At 40.9% G+C, this 21,831-nt stretch overlaps 1 protein-coding gene and 2 pseudogenes across 1 annotated transcript; 2 read left to right on the top strand and 1 right to left on the bottom strand.

Annotated features, from left to right (window-relative positions):
* Positions 1-700: 700 nt before the first annotated feature.
* On the top strand, positions 701-12,738 carry LOC143588256 (DNA-directed RNA polymerase I subunit rpa49-like; annotated as a pseudogene).
* A 205-nt stretch (positions 12,739-12,943) lies between these two features.
* LOC143588249 (protein phosphatase 2C 7-like) lies at positions 12,944-15,813 on the bottom strand. The gene is made up of 4 exons (XM_077069310.1): positions 14,722-15,813; positions 14,019-14,363; positions 13,806-13,911; positions 12,944-13,432 (listed from the first exon to the last, which is right to left on the bottom strand). The coding sequence occupies exons 1-4, from the start codon at positions 15,214-15,216 to the stop codon at positions 13,095-13,097; spliced, it is 1,284 nt and encodes a 427-aa protein (XP_076925425.1). The 5' UTR covers positions 15,217-15,813; the 3' UTR covers positions 12,944-13,094.
* A 4,792-nt stretch (positions 15,814-20,605) lies between these two features.
* Positions 20,606-21,264, top strand: LOC143588267 (mitochondrial import inner membrane translocase subunit TIM23-1 pseudogene; annotated as a pseudogene).
* Positions 21,265-21,831: the final 567 nt, after the last annotated feature.

The raw sequence follows: 21,831 nt of genomic DNA, 5'->3' as shown, positions 1-21,831 counted from the left end.
ACTTTAAAGTAATTTCTATAAATTAGCAGGTCAATAGCTCACCACCAAATATGGCGATATGTAAAAAAACTCAACTTTGGATTTGATCAAAAAGATTAGAAAATCTGTGGGTTTTTATAAATTAAGAACTTGAAAATCTTAAGATTCTTATTAAAATAATTGACGGATTTCTTTTTATTTTGTTCCTTTAAGTAAAAAAGATGCCTACCTTTTATTCTTTTTGACAAATAAAACAATGTATTTTTCTTCCAAATAATTTAAAATAAACTCACTAATAAACCAAAAATTAACTCGATGGTGTTCCATTGTATATATGCCCTTGCCACCGTCGCCTCAATTCTTGCATAACTCGTACCCGAAAAGCCAAACCATACAAATCTTGTACTAGATGGGTATGTTTTTAGGTTTACCCATCGGACTCGGATTCATTTAACATCCAAAATGTTACGTTTTATTATTATTATTATTCAGTCAACAAAGTTAAGGGGGGAGTCTGTTTTATTTATAATAGTAGGGGGTGTCTAATGTAATTGGTATATTATGGAATGAATATACATGCAAAATAGTCTTCTTGTTCCTTAAGTTTCTCACAAACCCTACCACAAATTAGCATATTATATATATATATATATATATATATATATATATATATATATTACGGCTGCAGCCGGCGTTGTTGTTGTTCCTCCTTGATTTCGAGATGGGTAAGAAGCACAAAATCCATACAGCAACAATGGAGGAAAACGACGCCGTTCAGCCTCAAACAATTACATCTAAACGCAAGAGAGAAGCTGAAGAAAATGAGGACGGATTACTATCAAGATTGAGGTCGTTAAGGAAAGACCCGACAGGTCGTTACCTATACTCGTGTACTTTCCATCAGGATACGACGAGGATAAGCAGGCCGAAGAACCTACTGTGAAGGTTTTAAGGAACGTGAAGAGGAGAAGTAGAGTGAAAGTTGCAGTGAAGCCTAACGAGTCTTCTCCGGTGACGTTTGTTGGTACTAATTATTCCGGTGAGGGTGCGGTTCCTCAGATGTGTTTGACTACTCTTTGTGTGTTTAATAAGAGGACTAAGACGTTCAAAATTGTTCCCATTGATAGTAATAAGGTATTGTAACTAGGCGTGCAACTTTGTTTGTGTTCGTTCATTTAACTTTAACTGAATTAACATGAACGAACGTAAACAAAGAAACTTAAATTAATACAATTTAACAAACATAATGAGTATACTTGACCTAACATAAGCTAACTTGATGAACAATGAATAATCAAGTAAATATACATGTGTGTGTATCTATAATGAGCCTCTTTTTTGTTTGTATTTATATAAATATAACTACTTATGTATATATTAAATTTTTAAATGAACGAACGTAAACGAACATTCACAAGCATATAAGAAACTTAAATTAATACTTACAACTTAACAGACATAAATTAGTGAAGAAACACTAACCGGACCCCGGGCAGGTTACTGGTAACCTGGGGGTTGGAGAGATGTTTCCCACGAGGGGTTAGACCCTTGGAAGATGGTTCTTCTGATAACCTGCAAAACAGACACCGTGAGCTCGTCACTGAGAAGGGGGGGGTTCCTCCTTGTGACCACCCTCCGGCGTGAGAATCAGACTAGATTGCTCTTTAAATATAAAAGTATATTAAGAGATTGCTAGAGCAGATATCAGGTATATTATGATGATAATGTAATAAGATATGATAAGATGAGATGATCATACCATTTGTGGTATTTATAGCCGAAGGTAGGTTTCCAAGGGGTTTAGCCGGCCCAACACGCTACCAACTGTAACCTATGCACGTGCCCTGCCTGTGAGTGGTGGATAGGTAGCGGCTGACACAGAGCAGGCGTGTCGTGCACTCTTCCTCTTCTGCCAACTACATGCTAGGCACGTGGTATGGCAGGAGTTGGTGGGTAGGCGGCGGCTATTGGTCACAGTGCTGTGGCGTGCTGTCTGCCATGCTGCTGTCAGTGAGCTGTCGCATCTCTGATCAGATCTTTTGCCCATACCTCGTCAGGTACAGTAAAAGATCCTTCAGTATACGGACTGGCTTATTTGGGCGGGAGTATTCCCCCTCCCGCCTCTGTGCGGGATTGCTCCCGGCTTGGCTCATTCCTTCAGGTGACACTGAACGATTGAGAGCTAAGTGCCTTGTGCGTGTAGCCATGCTGCGCGGGTGGCCTTCCCTAATGGCTTGTATCCGAGGCTGCGGGGACAGGCGGAGTCCTTCACCATTGGGAGGCATTTCCTGCGGGACCAGCTTGCGTACTGCGCGTAAGGACGTCACGTCTCTGAGCATGGTTGGTCCTGCGGATCCAGTTGGTCTCTGCGCAGACGTCCCTGTTTAAGGTGAGTCTTGCGGGTCCAACTGGGCTCTGCTGGGACCTACCTCTTCAAGTCCCCCCAGTCCAATGTTCTTCTCATGAGTGTTTAATGAAGTGAGGTGAACTTTTGGACTTGAGCAAAGGGTTTTGAAAAGGGTTTTGTAAGGTTTTCCATGGGGATTCTTTCCGCGAAAGTCCTTGTCACTTGCAGAAATGCCCGAGTTTCCTGCTTGGTCTTTGGGTATGATGCGGGTAGGTCTGTAACCTCCTCGAAAGTCAGGAGCATTGAGTCCCAGTTGTATGTATTTTCCATGAGGTTTTGGCAGTTTTGAACATAGTGATCAATTATGTTAAGACCACCAATTCCATCCTGGAGCTTCAAACAACGTAGTTCTCGATGTTCCCGCTATGCGGGGATGCTATTTCCGTTTCCGCAAGCATTGCCCAGAAGATCCTTCTTGGTTTCAATTCCCAGCGGAGCGCTAGGTATGTGAAGGGTTTTGCCTTAACACTGTACCTGCGCTCGTCTTACGGTTACTTTACTCTCAAGGTATTCCTGGCGTCAATTCCCTGCGGGTGTTAGGTATGTGAAGGGTTTTGCCTTAACACTGTACCCGCATCCGTCTTACGGTTACTTGTTCACCAAGGTTCTTGGCTTCAATTCCCTGCAGGTGCTAGGTATGTGAAGGGTTTTGCCTTAACACTGTACCCGCAGCCGGCTTACGGTTACTTGTTTGCCAAGGTTTATTTGGCTTCAATTCCCTGCGGGTGCTAGGTATGTGAAGGGTTTTGCCTTTACACTGTACCCGCATCCGTCTTACGGTTACTTGCTTGCCAAGGGGTAAGGGGTATTTTCCCGCTTACTTTTTAATACTTTCGAATTTTGAATTTTGAAATTCGAAGAGTTGGTGAAAAGATAGACCTCTGAAACGTCGTGCGACGGTTTCTTCTGACTGTGTCAGGACGTGCAGGAAGTTATGGTGACGTGACAGAACATGGTCATTCCAGTCGCTTTTTCAGGCGCGTGGGAGCGATTTTTCGGGCGCGTGGCCGCGAAATTACTGGCACACGTCCTTTCAACAGCTGTTGCCAGCTTGCTTTTTGCCACGTGTCATAGTTATATTGCACATTTGATTTCTCTCTCCTCCGCATTAAATTCACCGCATTAATTGCGATTACTATATAAAGGGGGAGAGGGTTATTTGCAATTCACACTTTCCACTTTCATCTCTTCTTCTCAAGTAATTTCCGGCGAATTTTTCTGTTCAGTAAAGCATTACCCTGAAATCTCTTTTCGTCTTTCTTCCACCATGTCTTCTCATGATGCTGATGACCAGAAGACTGCTGGCGAATGCCAGTGCTCTCTTCCTGTCGATCTGTACCAGTATATCATCAGGAAGTTCATGCTCGAGTCTCTCGAGCCTGAGTTTCCTGAACCCCACCATACTGTGTACGATGCCCCTAGTGGCAAGATCGGGGTTTATGCTGCATTCTTTGTCTACGGGAACCTTAGGTTTCCGTTGACAAAGTTTGTGTACCGTGTCCTAGAGAGGCACGGTGTGCACCTGACAGAGGTGCACCCCATGGCCATTGCCAAGGTCCGGCACTTTGAGTGGGTGTGCCGGATACTGGGCCTTGAGCCCCTCGTTGATCGCCTGATGACCTTCTATACATGGAGGTGCATCCAAGGGTGGTACACTCTTACAACCCGTATCAAGGGTTTAAAGATTTGTACCACCGAGCGGAGTCTTCGCTCATGGAGAAGAGAGTTCTTCTTCATATCCGCTCGCGCCATCCCCATCGCCATGAAGTTCAAGAATGGCCAGGCGCTTCCGAACCTTCCCGCCCTCAACTACGAGGAGGCGGAATGGTTCTCGAAGATTTCCAGGGTCCAGTCCCCGGTTTTCCGTTTTCCGGAGTCGGCGATGGTGATGTTGGGGATGAGCCGGGTGTGGAAGGCGGCGAATGCGGATAAGGTTCCGATCGTCCTTGAATATGGTTCGAACTCTGTCCCTTATGGTACGTCTTGTTTCATTTTGCTGACTTCGATTTTTACTAACTTTCTTGCTGATTTCAGAGGGGAACGATCTTCAGTCGCTCCTGAACCCGCGGGAGGAAGATGGTCCCGCGCGGATGGGTACTCGTGCTCTGGACGAGAACGAGTTGCCCATCTTAGAGCAGACCGCGGGTCGGTTCGTGGAGGTTTACCCGCCAGGCCAAGAGATCCTGAGCCACCGACGGCCAGGTAAGCCTATCTTCTACCCTGAACCTCTCAATGCTGTGCCTGCTGCTGGAGTTCATGACATTTCTTCTTCTGAGGAATCCGCAGAAGGTCCTCCACTGGTGCGGAAGAAAAAGGCTGCCGTCGGGAAGGGCAAGGAGAAGGTGGCCTCTACGGCCGACCCGGTAGTCCTATCTGACTCGGAGTCAGATAATGCAGAGGTGGCGGGGAAGCCCGGTGGTGAGGAGACCACCGCTCCGGAGGCTGCAGGTGTTACCTCCGGGGAGGCAGCGACGACGACGGTTACCGGTGTCAAGAGGCCGGCTCCATCGGGTTCGCCCCCGCTCGTCCGTGCGTTCAAGCTCAAGAAACCCCGTGAGTACCCCCATAATTCTTGTCTAGATTTGTTGTTTCAAATAAATTTTTCTAACACTTTTGCTTGTGCAGGTGTGGATGTTGACGCATTCCAGGGTGGAGTTGGAGCAAGTATTCCCCCGCCAATGACGGTAGGCTCGGTCAGCCTTCCCGAGGCGTCGACCCAGGCGTCTACGCCTGCTTCCGCTGGTTCCAGCCTTCCTGAGGCTGTTCCAGCTGAGAAGGTGTCTCCGCCGGCCGTGAGTGCAATTTTTACAGCATCTTTCACGGAGCCGGCGGTTACTGTTGCTGAGGAGGTGGCGCCAAACATGGCTACCACAGCGGCTGCCACTATACCTGCGCCACCGGCACCGACGGCCGGACCATCAGGTATGCGCCAGGCTTCCCGCCGATCTATGCCACCTTCCCGTCTGCCTGACCTGTTGGATGGATTTCCTTTAGGTTCAGGTGATGGGTTTGGCGGCTATCGGCCTGTTATTGACCCTACAGGTACATAGGGTTCTTTTTCCCTTATATATTTTTATCATCTTTTCCTAACTGCCTTTGTTTCTTTTGCAGTGTCGGATTCCAATGAAGTGTATGTTCCAAGATGGAACATACGCCGAGGAACAACCCTTCGTACCCCTGTGGAGTGCGTGGACTGGGCTCGCCACGCTGCTCCTCATGGTGCGTTGGGGGAAGCCATGGCTAGCTACCAAGAGGGTAGGCTAACCAATGAGCTTCGGGTTCTCCAGGCCCGGACGCAGCCCCGCGTCGAGCTGCTTTGTCGTGAAAACGACAAGTTAAAAGCAGCTCGCGCCAAAGATGTATCTGAAGCGCGGGCTCTTCGGGAGGAGAACCGGCAGTTGGCCGCTGCCGCAGCCGAGAAGGAGAAGGCATTCAAGGCCCTCGAGGTTGAAGTCCAGGCGCGACTCGAGGCCCGCTCCAAGGCTGCCCAAGCTGTGAATGAACAGCTTCGGCTGGCCAAGGAGACTGCGCGAAACTCAACTGAGAGGGCTGCCAAGGCTGAAGCTGTTGTTGAGCCGCTTCGCGAAGAGAATGAGCAGCTTAAATGCAAATTAAAGGCTCTTCAGCATGCTCATGACGCCTTGGCAATGGAAGATGCCAAGAAGCTGCAGGAGATCCTTGACCAGAGAGGGGTGCTTGACCGCACTGAAAGGAAACTCAAAAGCGTCGAAGAGGCTGCCGCCAAGGAAGTTCAACTTGCCAACCTTGATAAAAACGGAGCCGAACGTGCTTACAAAGAAAGTCAAGCTACCCTCCAATGGCTGCTTCGAGAAGCGTTGCCTCAGGTATCTTTATCTTTTTCTTTACGCTTTCCGCTCGTAATTAGAAAATGTTCTAACTTGTATTCTTTTGTAGGTTGCGCGTCGGGTCCTTTCAGAGACCTCTTATGACGATGCGATGAGCGCAGCCCTCAACGCTTCTCATGAGGATGGGGAGAAGACTGGCTTCCTGCTTGGTCTAGGGTTTGCTGAGAGAGGCTTTCCGCCCTCCAACTTCCCTTTATTCAATGTTAATACTGAAGCTGCTTATGACCAAGCTGTGAACCAGTACGCTGCCTTCCCGCATCCAGTGGTGGAGAAGGTGAATGAGGCTGCTGCTGCTGATGATGGGCTAAACATCCTTAAGGCTTTCCTTGGGCAGCCACGCTCAGACGGTGCTGGTCCAAGCGGAGGTGGCCCTGAAGCCTGATCCTGAAGATCTCTTCCCACCGCTAGGATAGACTTAGCTTTGTATAGATTTCTTTTAGGCGGGTAGTTACCCGGCCACTGTTGTAATACATCATTGAAATATTAATCTTTTTGCGTATAAGACTGTTATTTCCTTCTTTGGGTTCCTTGCTTTATAAACTTATGACTTGCATGTTTAAATTAGCAATTTTCCAAGTGTTCAGAATAAGAACCTTTGAACGTGGTTGATAGTGGGTTAAAGTTTCGCTTCCTCCTTCGTGATTGTGCGGGTAGAACCGTCACTTGCACTTGGTAGGATGGCTAAACTTTAACTTTTATCTAACCTGCGTGCTGGTTTTTCTTACTTTTTTAGGATAAGTTAACCTTTGAACGTGGTTGATAATAGGTGTGAAGTTTTGCTTCCTCTTTCGTGATTGTGCGGGTAGAACCGTCACTTGCACTTAGTAGGATGGCAGAACTTTACCCTTATCTGACCTGCGTGTAGGTTTCTCATCTTTTGAGGATAAGTTAACCTTTGAACGTGGTTGATAATAGGTGTGAAGTTTTGCTTCCTCTTTCGTGATTGTGCGGGTAGAACCGTCACTTGCACTTAGTAGGATGGCAGAACTTTACCCTTATCTGACCTGCGTGTAGGTTTTTCTCATCTTTTTAAGAATTTTGTTTTGAACCGTTCGACGCGCGGTTGTCGATAGGTTAGTGTTCATTTTCCTTTCATGATTCATGCGGATAGACCGGCACTTTCATTTAATGGGATGAACTCTTTCAACTGACCTGCATGAAGGTTTGCCACGTTATTGGGTTCGTGCGGGTAAGACCGCCTTCCCACGCAACGACTTCACGTAATGTGAATGTCGTCACCAGTGTTGGATAGTTTTAACCGTTCGACGCGCGGTTGTTGACAGGTTATTATTCAGTTTCCTTAATGATTCATGCGGATAGACCGGCACTTTCATTTTTGGGTGCTGAACTTTTTCCCCTTCAACTGACCTGCGTGAAGGTTTGTCACGTTACTGGGTTCGTGCGGGTAGGACCGCCTTCCCATGCAATGACTTCACGTAATTATGCGGTGAAAACCGGCATATTAGTGTCCAGAAAAGTATAAATGTGAAATCATCAGCTTCGATATTCTTAAAGAGAATCATTTCCATTAGAAGTGGCTCTTGGCCTTCTCTTTACAAATTGGAATTGATTACATGCAAACTGTGTAATTGAACTCCCTTCCATGTTGGGATGGGAGTGCCATCGAGCCGATACGCACCTGGTTCGGGATCTCGTTCTTTACGCAGCATGTAGTCTCGATTTTGAAGCTGGAATTGGTTCGTGTTTTCCCCAGCTGGGGTTCTATACGCACTCGCCTGCCTAGCTTTTATTTCGCCACGAGGTGCGCGAGCGTCCCATCTCTGACGAATGTTTCGACCATGTCTTTTACGTCTATGCGTTCTTCAGTGTTGTGGCCTTTTGTTCTGTGATAGTCACAGTACTTGCTCCGATCAGCATCGTGACGATGCCGGATTACTGGAGGCTTTGGCCATGGGAGCTCCTCAGTAGCAAATATGTCAGTGACGCTTTTGGTAAGTGGCGTCCATCTGGAGTTCCGGTGCGGCTTTACATTATCCCTTTCACCCAATCGGTGCTGTAAGCCGGATGAGGTGTCAAAGTTTACCCTTGACTGCCAAATGCCTTGCTTCCGTTTTTTGTTCAATCGGGCGGTGAGGACGTTGTCCTCTCTCGTCCTCTGGGTGTAAAGGTTTGTGTTCTGCGGAAGGTCTCTACCCAGTTGCTTCTCCGTTTCCGCATAGCGTTTGGCTGCTGTCATGATGCCATCCCATGTGGATGGCATTCCATCTTTACCCGTTAGGGTGCGGATAAGCTCTGGGTCTTGCGCGCCCTGGATGAAGGCTGCGCGAACAAGATCCTCGCTGATATTGCCCAAACTTAACTTCTTTGAGTTGAAGCGAGTGATGAAGTTTGGCAGAGATTCATCTTCTTCCCGTGTGCATTTGAGGATTGTCCATTGCTCCTCGGTATACTTTCGCTGCTGGCTGAAGTGTTGGCTAAACTTCTGCTGGAAGTCTGCCCAGTCGTAAATGTGGTTAACCGGTAAACGATCAAACCAAGCCCTAGCAGCCCCCACCAGCGTCATTTGGAACATGTAACACCACGTGGGTTCCGTCCAATTGCTAACGGTTGCCCCCGCTATGAACCTGTTCAAATGATCGTCTGGATCAGATAGGCCGTCATATGTGCCTATGTTAGGCATTTGTTTAGCACTTTTCGGGGCAATTGCTTCAGCAATGTCCCTTGCAAATTTGGACGTTCCTGCATTTGTAACGTTTGGTCTGAACGTTTTAGAGAAGTCTCGTGGACTTCCATCTATGCTTTTTGGTTTGAAGGCTTGTCCAAAATGCCTTTTCGGTTGGGTTTCCGTTTCTTTACGCTTCCCTTTTGCTTTATGACGAGGGTTCGCGTCGGAGTCGGATTCCTCCGAGTCATCCTCCCAGTATTCGAATTCGTCGGCCTGTTGCACGGAACGCAAGCGTTCATTTAACTCAGCCTGGAATTCCTTTTGTCGTGCCTCCGCCCATGCCTTGACTTCGTCGAGAGTCTGGCGGGGGAGTCTTCGTTTTTCAAACTGGGTATCGGTGGATCCCAGTAGGCGGTCATTTACTGCACTTGCCCCTGCTTTAGTAAGTGGGGTAGTGTTCGTAAAATTTACTTCACTTGCTCCGGCTTCGGTAGCCGGAGTAGTGTTTGTAAAAACTGTGTTGCCGGTATTCCCCCCAATAGCTGGGGTTGTGGTTACCGGAATTTCTCTAACCATCTTTTGTATAAAGTTTTGAAAAAACTGGAGAAAATTGTAGTTCTAGCTTTATGCACGGATGGCGCCAATGAAGAAACACTAACCGGACCCCGGGCAGGTTACTGGTAACCTGGGGGTTGGAGAGATGTTTCCCACGAGGGGTTAGACCCTTGGAAGATGGTTCTTCTGATAACCTGCAAAACAGACACCGTGAGCTCGTCACTGAGAAGGGGGGGGTTCCTCCTTGTGACCACCCTCCGGCGTGAGAATCAGACTAGATTGCTCTTTAAATATAAAAGTATATTAAGAGATTGCTAGAGCAGATATCAGGTATATTATGATGATAATGTAATAAGATATGATAAGATGAGATGATCATACCATTTGTGGTATTTATAGCCGAAGGTAGGTTTCCAAGGGGTTTAGCCGGCCCAACACGCTACCAACTGTAACCTATGCACGTGCCCTGCCTGTGAGTGGTGGATAGGTAGCGGCTGACACAGAGCAGGCGTGTCGTGCACTCTTCCTCTTCTGCCAACTACAGGCTAGGCACGTGGTATGGCAGGAGTTGGTGGGTAGGCGGCGGCTATTGGTCACAGTGCTGTGGCGTGCTGTCTGCCATGCTGCTGTCAGTGAGCTGTCGCATCTCTGATCAGATCTTTTGCCCATACCTCGTCAGGTACAGTAAAAGATCCTTCAGTATACGGACTGGCTTATTTGGGCGGGAGTATTCCCCCTCCCGCCTCTGTGCGGGATTGCTCCCGGCTTGGCTCATTCCTTCAGGTGACACTGAACGATTGAGAGCTAAGTGCCTTGTGCGTGTAGCCATGCTGCGCGGGTGGCCTTCCCTAATGGCTTGTATCCGAGGCTGCGGGGACAGGCGGAGTCCTTCACCATTGGGAGGCATTTCCTGCGGAACCAGCTTGCGTACTGCGCGTAAGGACGTCACGTCTCTGAGCATGGTTGGTCCTGCGGATCCAGTTGGTCTCTGCGCAGACGTCCCTGTTTAAGGTGAGTCTTGCGGGTCCAACTGGGCTCTGCTGGGACCTACCTCTTCAATTAGTATACTTGACCTAACATAAAGTAACATGATGAACAAAAAATAATCAAGTAAATATACATGTTTGTGTATCTATAATGAGCCTCTTTTTTGTTTGTATATATATAAATATAACTACTTATGTATATATTAAATTTCAAATGAACGATATTCACAAACATAAATGAACGAACAAAACGAGCTTTCATGTTTGTTTGTTTAATTAAATTTGAAACCCATGCATAAACATTATTTCATGTAATGAATACAACTTTTTTGTGTTGAGTTTAGACGTTTAGATTGGAACCAAAATTTGGGGATTATGATCCTGCTACAGATGAAGCTTTTGTAGAGGTGGAAGATGAACCGACAGTGGAAGATAGTAAACCAAATTTCAACTTTTCAACAAAGAAGGCCGAACAATCGCTAAGAAACTTCTTATATAAAGCATGTTATATATTGGCTTGTTTTAGTAATATTGATTGTTATGATTATCAAAATTCTTGCTTTTATGAAAAAAAGTTGCAATCTTAGACATGTTATTCATCAATGCTGCTATATTTATTTAAATCAAGATTAGTAAGAATATTGACAGGATATTTATCTTTATAATGTTTGTGATAAGGGTGTGCAACTATGCAATGGTAGGTTTTTGGCTCAAACTGAACCAAAAACCGAAATTTCGGTTATCAGTTTTCGAAAAACTTTTTGCTTGGTTTTCTAGTTTTGGTTTTGCCATTTGGGAAATTGAGCTTGAAATTTTTTGGCTCAAAATATCGAATCTAGGCCTACATCATTTTGTTTGTAAATAAATAGTTCCTTGTTTAATTTATATATGGACTAAAATATTTAGGCTACCCTATATATTAGATTCTTACAAAATTACTTAAAAGTCAAAGAAATTAAAACGGAAGTTCATTTTTAAAAGCATAAAACCAAACCGACAGTGTTTGTTTGGGTTCGGTACATTAGTTATTTCTTCTGTTTTCTTAGTTACGGATCAGTTTTTTCGATTTCATTCTTATGTTTCTAAAATGATACATTTATGATACCATATATAGGCTAAGAAAGAAAAGGCTTTGCGTGCATACCATGGTCCTGAGGCCGAGGAGGATATGAATAGCAAGATGGCTGATGCAATGGTTAACCTGAAAGCTCTAGAAATTTGTGCACAAGCTAGTAGTGTTGGGCGGAATATTCCGCCTCAAGATGAATCAGCAACTGGACCTGAGGAGGCTTATCCACTAGAAAAGATCATTCCAATGGGAGAATGGCAATACCTTACAGATATTGTTGAGCTTTTGCAACAAGGCAATGATATAAAGACCGAAGGATACCCTTTATTTGTTTGTAACAGAATTCGTAAGATCGAGGAGGTCCAGGTATAAGGTTCACTCAGCGTTACGTTCATATTTTGCTCGATTAATTCTCTAAAGTTTGTTTTCACCTCTTACTTTTTGCATGGTTAATTCGTTTAACTTGATTAAAAAGATTTATTTTCTGTTAGCTTTTTAAGTTGACATTAATCAACCATATATAGAAAACAAAGTTAAGGACTTGATTGTGCAACATGATAAAAGCTCATTTTTATGAATTTTTTCCCTTTTTAATAAGTCAAACCAGTTACATTTTGGTTTCAGACCATATTGACGCGCTTGTTAATACGCATCATTAATACAATTTTCTTTGTTTATATGGTAGGATGACGAAGAGAAAAGGAGTCTTGCTCGTAAATTCTCATACATCAATCATCTTATAAAGTTCAAGGATAATAAGGATAAGAAGAGCAAGGACGCACGTTCCTCCGAAGAACATTATAAGCTGCCAAACATATTATCTCAGAAGTTTAATGACATGTTTGCCAACACCGAATCAAGATGGCTGGCTGGTGACAAAAAGGACCTTCTTATCAGATATGTTTTGGTGCTTACTTTGTTTGTTGATGACTTCAAAACAGACTTCACAGATATTGCTAAAGATCTGAGGATGACTACCGGTGCATTGAGGACTCATTTTGAGTATTTGGGTTGCAAAATTGTTAAACAACATAATATGACGTTTGCCAAACTTTCTGCCCCGCTTGACTTCTCAAAAGCTGACAAGAGGTGCAGAAGACGAAGGTGAGTTTATCATTCGGGTTGCGAGGTTTTGTTGCTGAAAATGGTGATGGCAGGAGAGTTTTCTGAGTTTGTTTTTGGATATTTATGAACATTATTTATGCAATTCAGTTTTTAAAAATTTTGAGGTTGACAAAGTGGTTGTTACTTGTTTTGGAACTTATATTAAATTACAATGATTTGAGCTATATATTGATGGGGCTTCTTGTTATTTTGTTTCATTTCATTTTATTTATGAACATCACCTACTGTTTTAACTTGAGCGTCGCAGCAGTGTTAAGTGGCGTCGCAGAGACATGTTTAGCTTAATTAAATATATCAATCCATAACCATAAACAATAAAGTCAAGTGATTTACATCATTAGCTTTAAAACCTTATAAATCCAGTCTTATTAAACAAAATATGAAGTTATGTAAACAAAGAAATACACATCATTTTTTTCATTTTTTTAAATTGTACAGAAACTATATTAAATATCAAAGTTTGATGGGTGAACATAAAACACTATCCAGGTTTTGCCTTTAACTTCCTTTGGGATTTGAGGTCCACCACAATCACAGAAATATTGTCCTTGCTTCCTTTTTGCATAGCAAGCATTGTAAGATATTCAGCTGCTGCTTGTGCCGCTAAATCGGGCCCACCGACCGCCCTTTCAACAGGCAACCCGCCGTTCTTTTTGTGCCAGATTAATATCCTTCTTTTAGCGACTTCGCATGCTTCCTGATTTGATATCACGTCCCATAAACCGTCACTAGCTAAAATAAGACACTCGTCGTCTCTAGCTCGAGGAGTAAATGTGACTTCTGGTTCAGGTATTATCGAAGGCTTTAAATACCCGTCGCCTGAGAATAACATCAATTCAAGAAATTTTAGAAAAAAAGAAAGATTATATATACAAGATTCGGTCAGGTATTTTTTAACGGTATTTTAGACATTTAACTATAATTTCTAATTCAGCATAAAAAAATTGAACCACTTTAATACAATTTCTAATTCCGAAGGTCACCAAATATGATTGCACAATTATGTAAGATATATTAAAAAAACCGTCAATTATTATCAAAAGGATTAGCAAATTTGTGGGTTTTTGTAAAAAACTTGAAAATCTGAAGATTTTTATAATTTTATTAAGAATTTTTATAAAAAATTGCTACCTTTATTCTCTTTTGACAAAAGTTGAACCTTTATTTGCTATTAATTTTAAAATAAACTCACCAATAGACCTTGACATTGCAAGAACACCAAGAACCCGATGCCCGTTCCATTGTATGACCTTGCCACCCGCCGCCTCGATCCTTGCATACTCATCTTCGCGATTCGGCTAATCAAAACAGTCAGAAACAAAAGAGAAACAAACGGATGGTGTGTTATATAAATAACAATTTAGTGTTACAAATCACATGACAACAAAAATAATAATGTTTTTACTTTATGATCATTAGACAAAGCAATGGCTTCTTTCCCACGATAAAGAACAGCTCTTGAATCACCACAATTTGCAACAATAATATGTGATGAACAGATCAATGCCACCACGGCAGTGGACCCTACGGTTTCCGGGGCTACAGGTTCAGAAATTGTATCCGACCCGTCAATGTCGCTGCTTGTTTTTCCTCCAACGTCATCATCAACTTTCTTAAAGCAACTTGTGAATGTTTTCTCCCATTGAACTTGTACCGTCTCATTTGTGGTTCCTTTGATCAGTTCCTGTTTCATAACCTTAATTTCCTCCTCTAAAGCAATATGAACACGGTCACGACAGTAATTGGCAACCTACAAAACAAAATATGATCTGATCTTAGATACCGGACCTAAAATGTAACCTAAAAATGTCATAGATGTGATTCGAAATTTTTATAAAATATAAAAAATAGATTATAGAGTTTATGGAGACTGACCAACAAAAAGTTTTATGCATCTTTTGGAAATACATATGATTTAACAAGTATATTATTACAAATTTGCTAGGTTTTTCGATAAAGCAATTTTATAAGGTCTTTACGCATTTAAATACATTTTCGATAGTAATCAAATGATGTGTTTACATATGTAGAAACCACAACAGACGTCTAAATGTGTTACAAATTATGAAATCGCTACTATGTAATCAACTACGATAGAGAAAGCTTACCTGGCAGCCTCCATGACCATCATATACTCCAAAGAAATGAGCGTTTAGCTCGGTCAAATTCGTATTTATCCCATTTATCACACGATCCCCGACCAACATTTTAACAGGAATTTTCGTAAATGCAGGAACACTTGAAACCGTATCTTCCATTTCTGTCCTTCTACCACAAACCGAATGAGACCCATAAAGCGGCACATATTCTAATTCAAACACACTCCTCACGGTTTTACTATGATTCTTATCCGCAACCACCACCACAGACGCTTTTAGCCCGATCGCACTCTCGATTGTTTCCTTCCCCAAACTAATTTCTTTTGAAATATTTTCTTGAATCATAACATCATCATTAACCAACCCGTTACTTCCGATTTCTTGAATAATACTTAGATCATTACTTGATCCATCAAGAAACACGGGAACATGATCCGATAGCAAGGTTGTAGCGCTCGTTAATAGCGCGATTTTCGTTAGTGTCATCTCTTCTATTAAACCCATTAATTCCTTAAATATTTTTATTAAACTTTAAAGCAAGATCAAGACTTAAATATGACGGTTCGGGTGATCTAATATGCAAGCTTGAAGCTTTATCAGTAACAAACACAACATCCTACAGTTGACCAATCCAAAAGGTCAACGGATCTGATCTGATTAACCCTAAAGCCTAATTAATAATATTTAGCATCTATCTACACAATATCAAGATTCTTCAATCAAATAACAAAAAACAAGAACCTTAAATCCTAAATCAAACAAGGAAGATCAAAAGAAACAAACCCATGAAAGATCACATAAAACCCATATGAAAGATCAAACCTTTATTCAAGATTTCAGACATGGAAGCTGGGTTTGATGGATCTGAAGAAACCCAACTGAGATTTGTCAAGATAATTTAGGTTTTCGTTTCATGGGTGTATAACAAGAAACTATTACACTGCAAGATATGTGGTTATTAAATCTTTGAGTGCAAGTTGGAAGCAGAGATGAGAACATATGCAACTTGGTTATTGATTGGATAATGAAAAGGGGTTAAAGATTGAGTGCTTCTTGAGCTGATGTTTATTTGGTGTTTGTTTGTTTTGTTTTGTTTATTTGGGACGTGTATGGGAGAGATGATACGAGAAAGTTCCTCGGAATGATTTTGATTTGAGGATTTTTTTTATTTATTTTTATAACGGGTAACAAATCAATTAAATGGACTATTGGCTAAGTTAATCATGTTGAGATACAACCGCTTTTTTATACGGGGAAAATGAGAAACCCTCAACTAAGGTCAGCGCTCGAAGGCACCACTGTGAGATGAGATAAAACTCGTTTAATTCAAGGATCTAACTAATGAACGCCGCTTACTCGTCTAGTCTCTTATTATCACCACGTGTCGCTGAAACTAAATTATGAAAGTACGAATCAAATGTAGGTCACATAAAACAACTAGTATTTCCTTTACCACAATGAGAGGAAATTTTAATTATATATATATATATATATATATATATATTAAATAGGAGATTTCTTCCCTCTCACATTTTTACTATTCAATTTATTATTCCTCTTTTTTTCTTAAACTTTGCTTTCGTTTTTTATTCCTCTTTTTTTGTACTTTTAAAAATAAAGTATATTTAACAAACCTTAAATGTGGGTAAGTGTCAGCTTTACTATTCCTCTTTTTTTATTTTTACTATTCAATTTACTATTCCTCTTTTTTTCTTAAATTTTGCTTTCATTTTTTATTGTTAGTCTTTAAAATGACTGAAACTTTTATGATTTAAAATTATCCCATTATCAAATGCTTTTATATACGTGTATCGACGATAGACACCAAGCCTTTAATATTTGATTTTTGGCTTAGTAATACATGTTTATTTTGATTAATCATCCAATCTTGTATATTTTTATTTTAGAGGGATGCATATGAGTTGTCTTTTTAGTATAATAAAATAATAATGAAACTTCAATCAGTGCATGTTGTTGTTTTGTTGATAAGAAGATGGATTTGTATTCACTTTCTCAACAACAATTATTATTACTCTTGAGTTGACAAATAAAGAATATTTAATGGGTCTTCCCACTTGGTTAAATGGTTTTGTTGAAAAAACACGCTTGGAGTCCATTTGCCCATGTCTGGGGCCGAGTCCGTGTGTTATTAATTAATTGGTTTTCGGTTAATAATCAAAATTAAATTTGGATAAATATTTCTGCGCGGAAATGTATTAAATGGAGGCTTAGATACATAAAGTGGAGGTATAGAACATGAAACACATGAAACTAAAGTTAGAAATATATTAAAATATGAATAATTCAGTTTGGTTAATTTCAGTTAAACGAGGGTACAAAAAAAGATAACCGATTTTCAACTAATTCGGTTTTTGATTAATCGGTTTTCGGTTAATTTTGGTCTTGGTTCGTTAGTTTTTCATTCGATTTTGGTTGATAGTTTGGTTATTGTTCATCTTTACGAGGCGTATGAGATTATGCGAAATTTTTTAACTAATATAACATGTCAATGTTGTGTAAACTCTCCAACCTTTGAACCAAGAATAACCCTTAAGGTTGTGAGAATAAAATTAAGATTAGCATCTAATTCGTTGTAAGGTGATCAAATCATCGTAAACTTAGAGGTTTTTTAACTAGAAGATAAAAACTAAACTTTTAATTACAACGTACAATCATAATGTTAAATACTTTGATGTGATAATATTAAAGGTCAACAACCGGTTAGTCACCTTCTCATTCAACACCACCTTTTCATTTTAAGAGGGTCAGATTATTCTATAAAATAGGACAAAATTTAGAATGATGAGAATAATTTGTAGTAAAAAAACCCTTAAAAATCATAACTCAAAATTTTATTTATATTTTGAGTTACGATTTTTTATTATTTTTTTTATTCTTTTAGGGTTTTTTTTTGTTACAAATCCTTCACACACTTCTCATTTTTGTCCCCCGTTATATTTTACATTTTTCCTTCATTAAAACTATAAAACTATCCAGCAAGATGAACTAGAAATAAATTAAATCAAAGCATTATGGAGGTTTTTTTTATGTTGGTTGCATGCAAGTGCAAAAATTGACTCGATATTGTCTTCTGCACAATAGATTTTAGCTCTATACATGTCCAAAACTGAGTTCAAGAGTCAACAGCTCGACAACCTTCATTTTTTTCTTATTTTAAAACAAAAGACTCCATCATGTAACCAACGAAAAACCAATAGATAAACAACACTTGGAAATGATAAACATTATTGTTACATACCATCAATAACACGATGATCATAAGACAGCGTGACAAACATGTATGATGCAAGCCGTTGAACCGGGAATAACCCTCTTCTCAGCTGCACATAATTTGTTTATCTAAATATAGAAATATATAGTATTGCAAACATTATTTAAAAATAAGCTTAATTATCTATCTACTAAGCAGATCCAACTGCTAGAATGTCGGCCTGGGGTGGATTTACGATGGCACATAACTGCTTCAAGAGTCCATATTTTGAAAAAAACTATTTCCTCATTTGATCAACTAAAAGCTAGTGGGTAACAACACACATAGAAAAATTGGTAATTGCCAAATCAAAAGAAGGGAAATAGATGGGGGATCTTTAAGGCAACATGGTCTTTGGGTTCTCAATGTAGCCTTTGAATGCATTTAGCCATTCTGCACCTTAGCACCTGCTAAGAGGATCAATAACATGAGTAACTGTTCCTAACAAGTTATCAAGCAATGACGATAACAATACTAAAGTATGAGTCTCATTATCAAACTTGATTTCCACATATGACATCTGGACATTAAGTGAGTTAATGTCAGAATTAATCCAAAGTAATTATTATAAGTACCCCAAAACTTGTCTGGATATAGTAGTCAAAACTCCAGATTGAGGAACAAAACGAAACGAAATTCCAAAACCCTAGCTTGTTAATATGGTCAAATCCAAAAGCGCTTACACCAAGAAAATCTAATCAGCCAAACAAATCTCATCAATCAACTTTTGTTGCTCTTTGTTTTGATCGGATTAAGCAAACTGATCGAACAAAACTAAAAATAATAATCGCTGTAATTTTCTTATAAGAAAAAAAAGACCTACTTCCTTTGGAAGGATATAACTTTTTTCCTTTTGTTAATCGTAAGCCAAAAAAAAGGAAAACTAAATTTCATTTTTGTGTCCTTTACGCAAAGTGTGACTAACAAACACCAACGGGTCCAAGAGTTATGGCAGCCCTAACCGATGTCAGTCTTTGATCTTTAAACGGGATAAAACAATTTGCAAATCGTCTCAATACGAACCCATCATGTGTTCAACGAGCCTTCGATTCTGATACCACTTGTTAGAAATCAAGTGGTGCAGTGTCACCAACACACACTTGAACAAAAGAATTAACACTAAGAAACGAAACTTGAAAAAAAAAACAATAGACAGGACACAACATCTTACATGGTGGTTCAGTCAAGACGACCTATATCCACATGGTGAAACTATGATAATTTTTATGAAACACAATACACACATGACTATGATATATATAGGAATCAATTAGGTTAAATGAGTTAGGGCCAAGAAAACTTCAAATGGGCCTACCATAATTAAACGGGTTGCCCATAGTTATATTTGTCACCAAAAAAAACTTGGCCCAAAGGCCTTCCCAAACCTCTAGCTATTACGTACACCATATCGGAACATAACACATGACCCGATCCACCATGCTATATCGCATTCCCCACTTTTTGTATGGGGTTTTAAATATTTAATTAGAATATTGTATTTAAATAGTGGTAAACTTAGTCACACTAAATTGTTTTAGCTCCTTTATTCTATGATCTCTTACCCATCATAACCCTTTCTCAACATGTCGACAAACAGTTTAGTGACTCACCATTCATCATAACATCACTTGGTTGGGGCGTTAAACACCATTATGGATGTGAGATGGAAGTCGCTAAAGGCCGAAGGCGGTATAGGGTTGGTAGGCGTTAGAGTATGATGTGTGGGATCATGCTCATTTCTAACCAATAAACCCTCACTTTTTCACAAATTTAATAGAAGATGTTAAATAAGATTTTAGTTAATTGGATAAAGTGGAAATCAAAAGGTGTGCATTCTTATGAAAAATATGCGCGATGTGAGGAGCTCGATTGGGCGAGTTGGTGGAAGTTTACGTTTTATAATTTTGCTTGTAAGTTTGGTGTTGTAGTATGTTGCTCCGTTTTTTAGCTTCTTGCTAAGATCTGGAGTTTATTAATAAAGTATTGGTTGTTCAAATAAAAATTTAAGTTATTGCGTGTTTGTAGAGAAAAGTTATTGATAAATTCCATATCTATCTACATGTAGTGACATGACTGAATGTTTTTTTTTTCACTTACGCCTAAAATCTTCAACATTAAGATGATGTTTGTTTTCTGAAAAAAGCTCTACAAGAGTTCTTCTGTCTGCACTGCACAACCATGAGTTTCTACAGAGTGTTTGTTTTCTCACAGACGTTTAATTAAAAAAAACAATTGTGCGGGCTCGTTTCGGTGCAAATCTAGCTTAGCCTCTTTTACCTCTTCTAACATATTTCGAACCTCATAAACTATTGTTCTCCTTCACAGACTCTCAACCCTATCCACCAACCCCTCGTTCCTCCACCGGTCGTCTCCCCTCCACCAGCGTCGCCCCTCCACAACCCCTACTCCCCGCTGCTCTCCGCCACCGCCTATCGTCTCTTCTGAACTTCGAAGAATATTATTTCAGTGTTGTATAACTATTATTTAACTTTCAATGTTGAAAAACTCTTATAAGTTTAAAAGACGTTTTATTTAAATTTCAGTTAATTTTAACAGTTTACAAAAGTTAAAATAGACCGCGATAATCTTAAAAAACAAAAGTATTCTACGCCCCAAACCCAGAATCTTGGCGTGGGTTTTAACCACCGCCTCTCTTCCCCTATTCTTCTCTTCCCTCAAAAATCACATTCTCACCACACCAAAACCCTAACCCAAACCCCTAATTCCAACATGTCATCAAATCACAACCAAATCGACGACGATCACCACCACCACAACAACCACAACCGTCGTCTGTACAACCCTCCAAATACCCACATCACCCCAATACCTCTTCCCAGAAGAATCCATCGCTCAACGCCGCTCATGGGGCGAAAACCTAACCTACTACACCGGCATTGGCTACCTCGCCGGAGCCGTTGCCGGTGCCGGAAAAGGCTGTACCGCCGCCGTCAAAGCCTTTGAACCTCAAGACACGTCTAAAATTAGGGTTAATAGGATACTTAATGGTTCCGGAGAGTGGGGGAGGAGGTACGGGAACCGGGTGGGTGTGATCGGGTTGTTGTATGCTGGAATGGAGAGCGGGATGGTTGCGGTGAGGGATACGGATGATGTTATTAATAGTGTGGTGGCTGGGTTGGGGACAGGTGTGGTTTATAGGGCGGTGAGCGGGATTAGGTCGGCTGCGGTGGCGGGAGCGGTTGGTGGGATTGTGGTCGGGTTAGGGGTTGCTGGGAAACAGGTTTTGAAGAGGTATGTTCCGATTTGAGGGTGGTTGTGATCAGTTGAGTCGAGGTTTGGTTGATCACGAGTTAGAAGGTGAATCATGTTGGTGAATGGTGATCACCGATTAGCATATCTTTGGTTAAAAATGGTTAGGAAACTTTTGTTTTGTGCACACTTGATGCCCTTTATAATGTGACAAATAAAGTCATGTAGACATTGATATGCAACTTCTGTTACAGTTATATGCAGCTTGTTTGTTTTATAGTTGTTAGTATTAGTGAAGTTTGGTTTTGAATAATGGTGTTATATGATAAGGTCTTGGTGATGTGAAGACCACATGACCTAAGTGGTGTACTTGCTGTTTCTTAAGTTAATAATAAATTTTTATTAAACATGAAACTGTTTTTCAAGTTCATACTTTTAAAACACTCAGAACACACTCATTAGAGCATCTTCACTAGGAATCAAAAACGAGTCCACAAGCTTTCTCTTCTGGTCCATGTTGCCTCAAACCACAAACCCGAAAACACCAAAGAATGAGTTTCTCTTTACTTAAAAATCCGATCCAATAGTCTAATTTGTCAAATACTGGACACTACATCATGCGCAAGCGAGACCACATA

The sequence above is a fragment of the Bidens hawaiensis genome, unplaced genomic scaffold (genome assembly GCF_021521415.1).
Source record: "Bidens hawaiensis isolate Kalapana, Puna unplaced genomic scaffold, B.hawaiensis_p1.1 tig00001575_1, whole genome shotgun sequence".
NCBI classification, from domain to species: domain Eukaryota; kingdom Viridiplantae; phylum Streptophyta; class Magnoliopsida; order Asterales; family Asteraceae; genus Bidens; species Bidens hawaiensis.
The sequence above is the reverse complement of the archived record's forward strand: the minus strand, read 5'-3'. Positions and strand labels throughout refer to the sequence as shown.

What these genes read in the sequence shown, in the direction of transcription:
- LOC143588249 (XM_077069310.1), bottom strand. Translation starts at nt 15,216, where the DNA reads ATGGGTTTAATAGAAGAGATGACACTAACGAAAATCGCGCTATTAACG. An exon ending in CTTTGTCTAATGATCATAAA is followed by an intron (nt 13,912 to 14,018) that starts GTAAAAACATTA and finishes TGTTTTGATTAG; the next exon opens with CCGAATCGCGAAGATGAGTA. An exon ending in TGCAATGTCAAGGTCTATTG is followed by an intron (nt 13,433 to 13,805) that starts GTGAGTTTATTT and finishes TGTTATTCTCAG; the next exon opens with GCGACGGGTATTTAAAGCCT.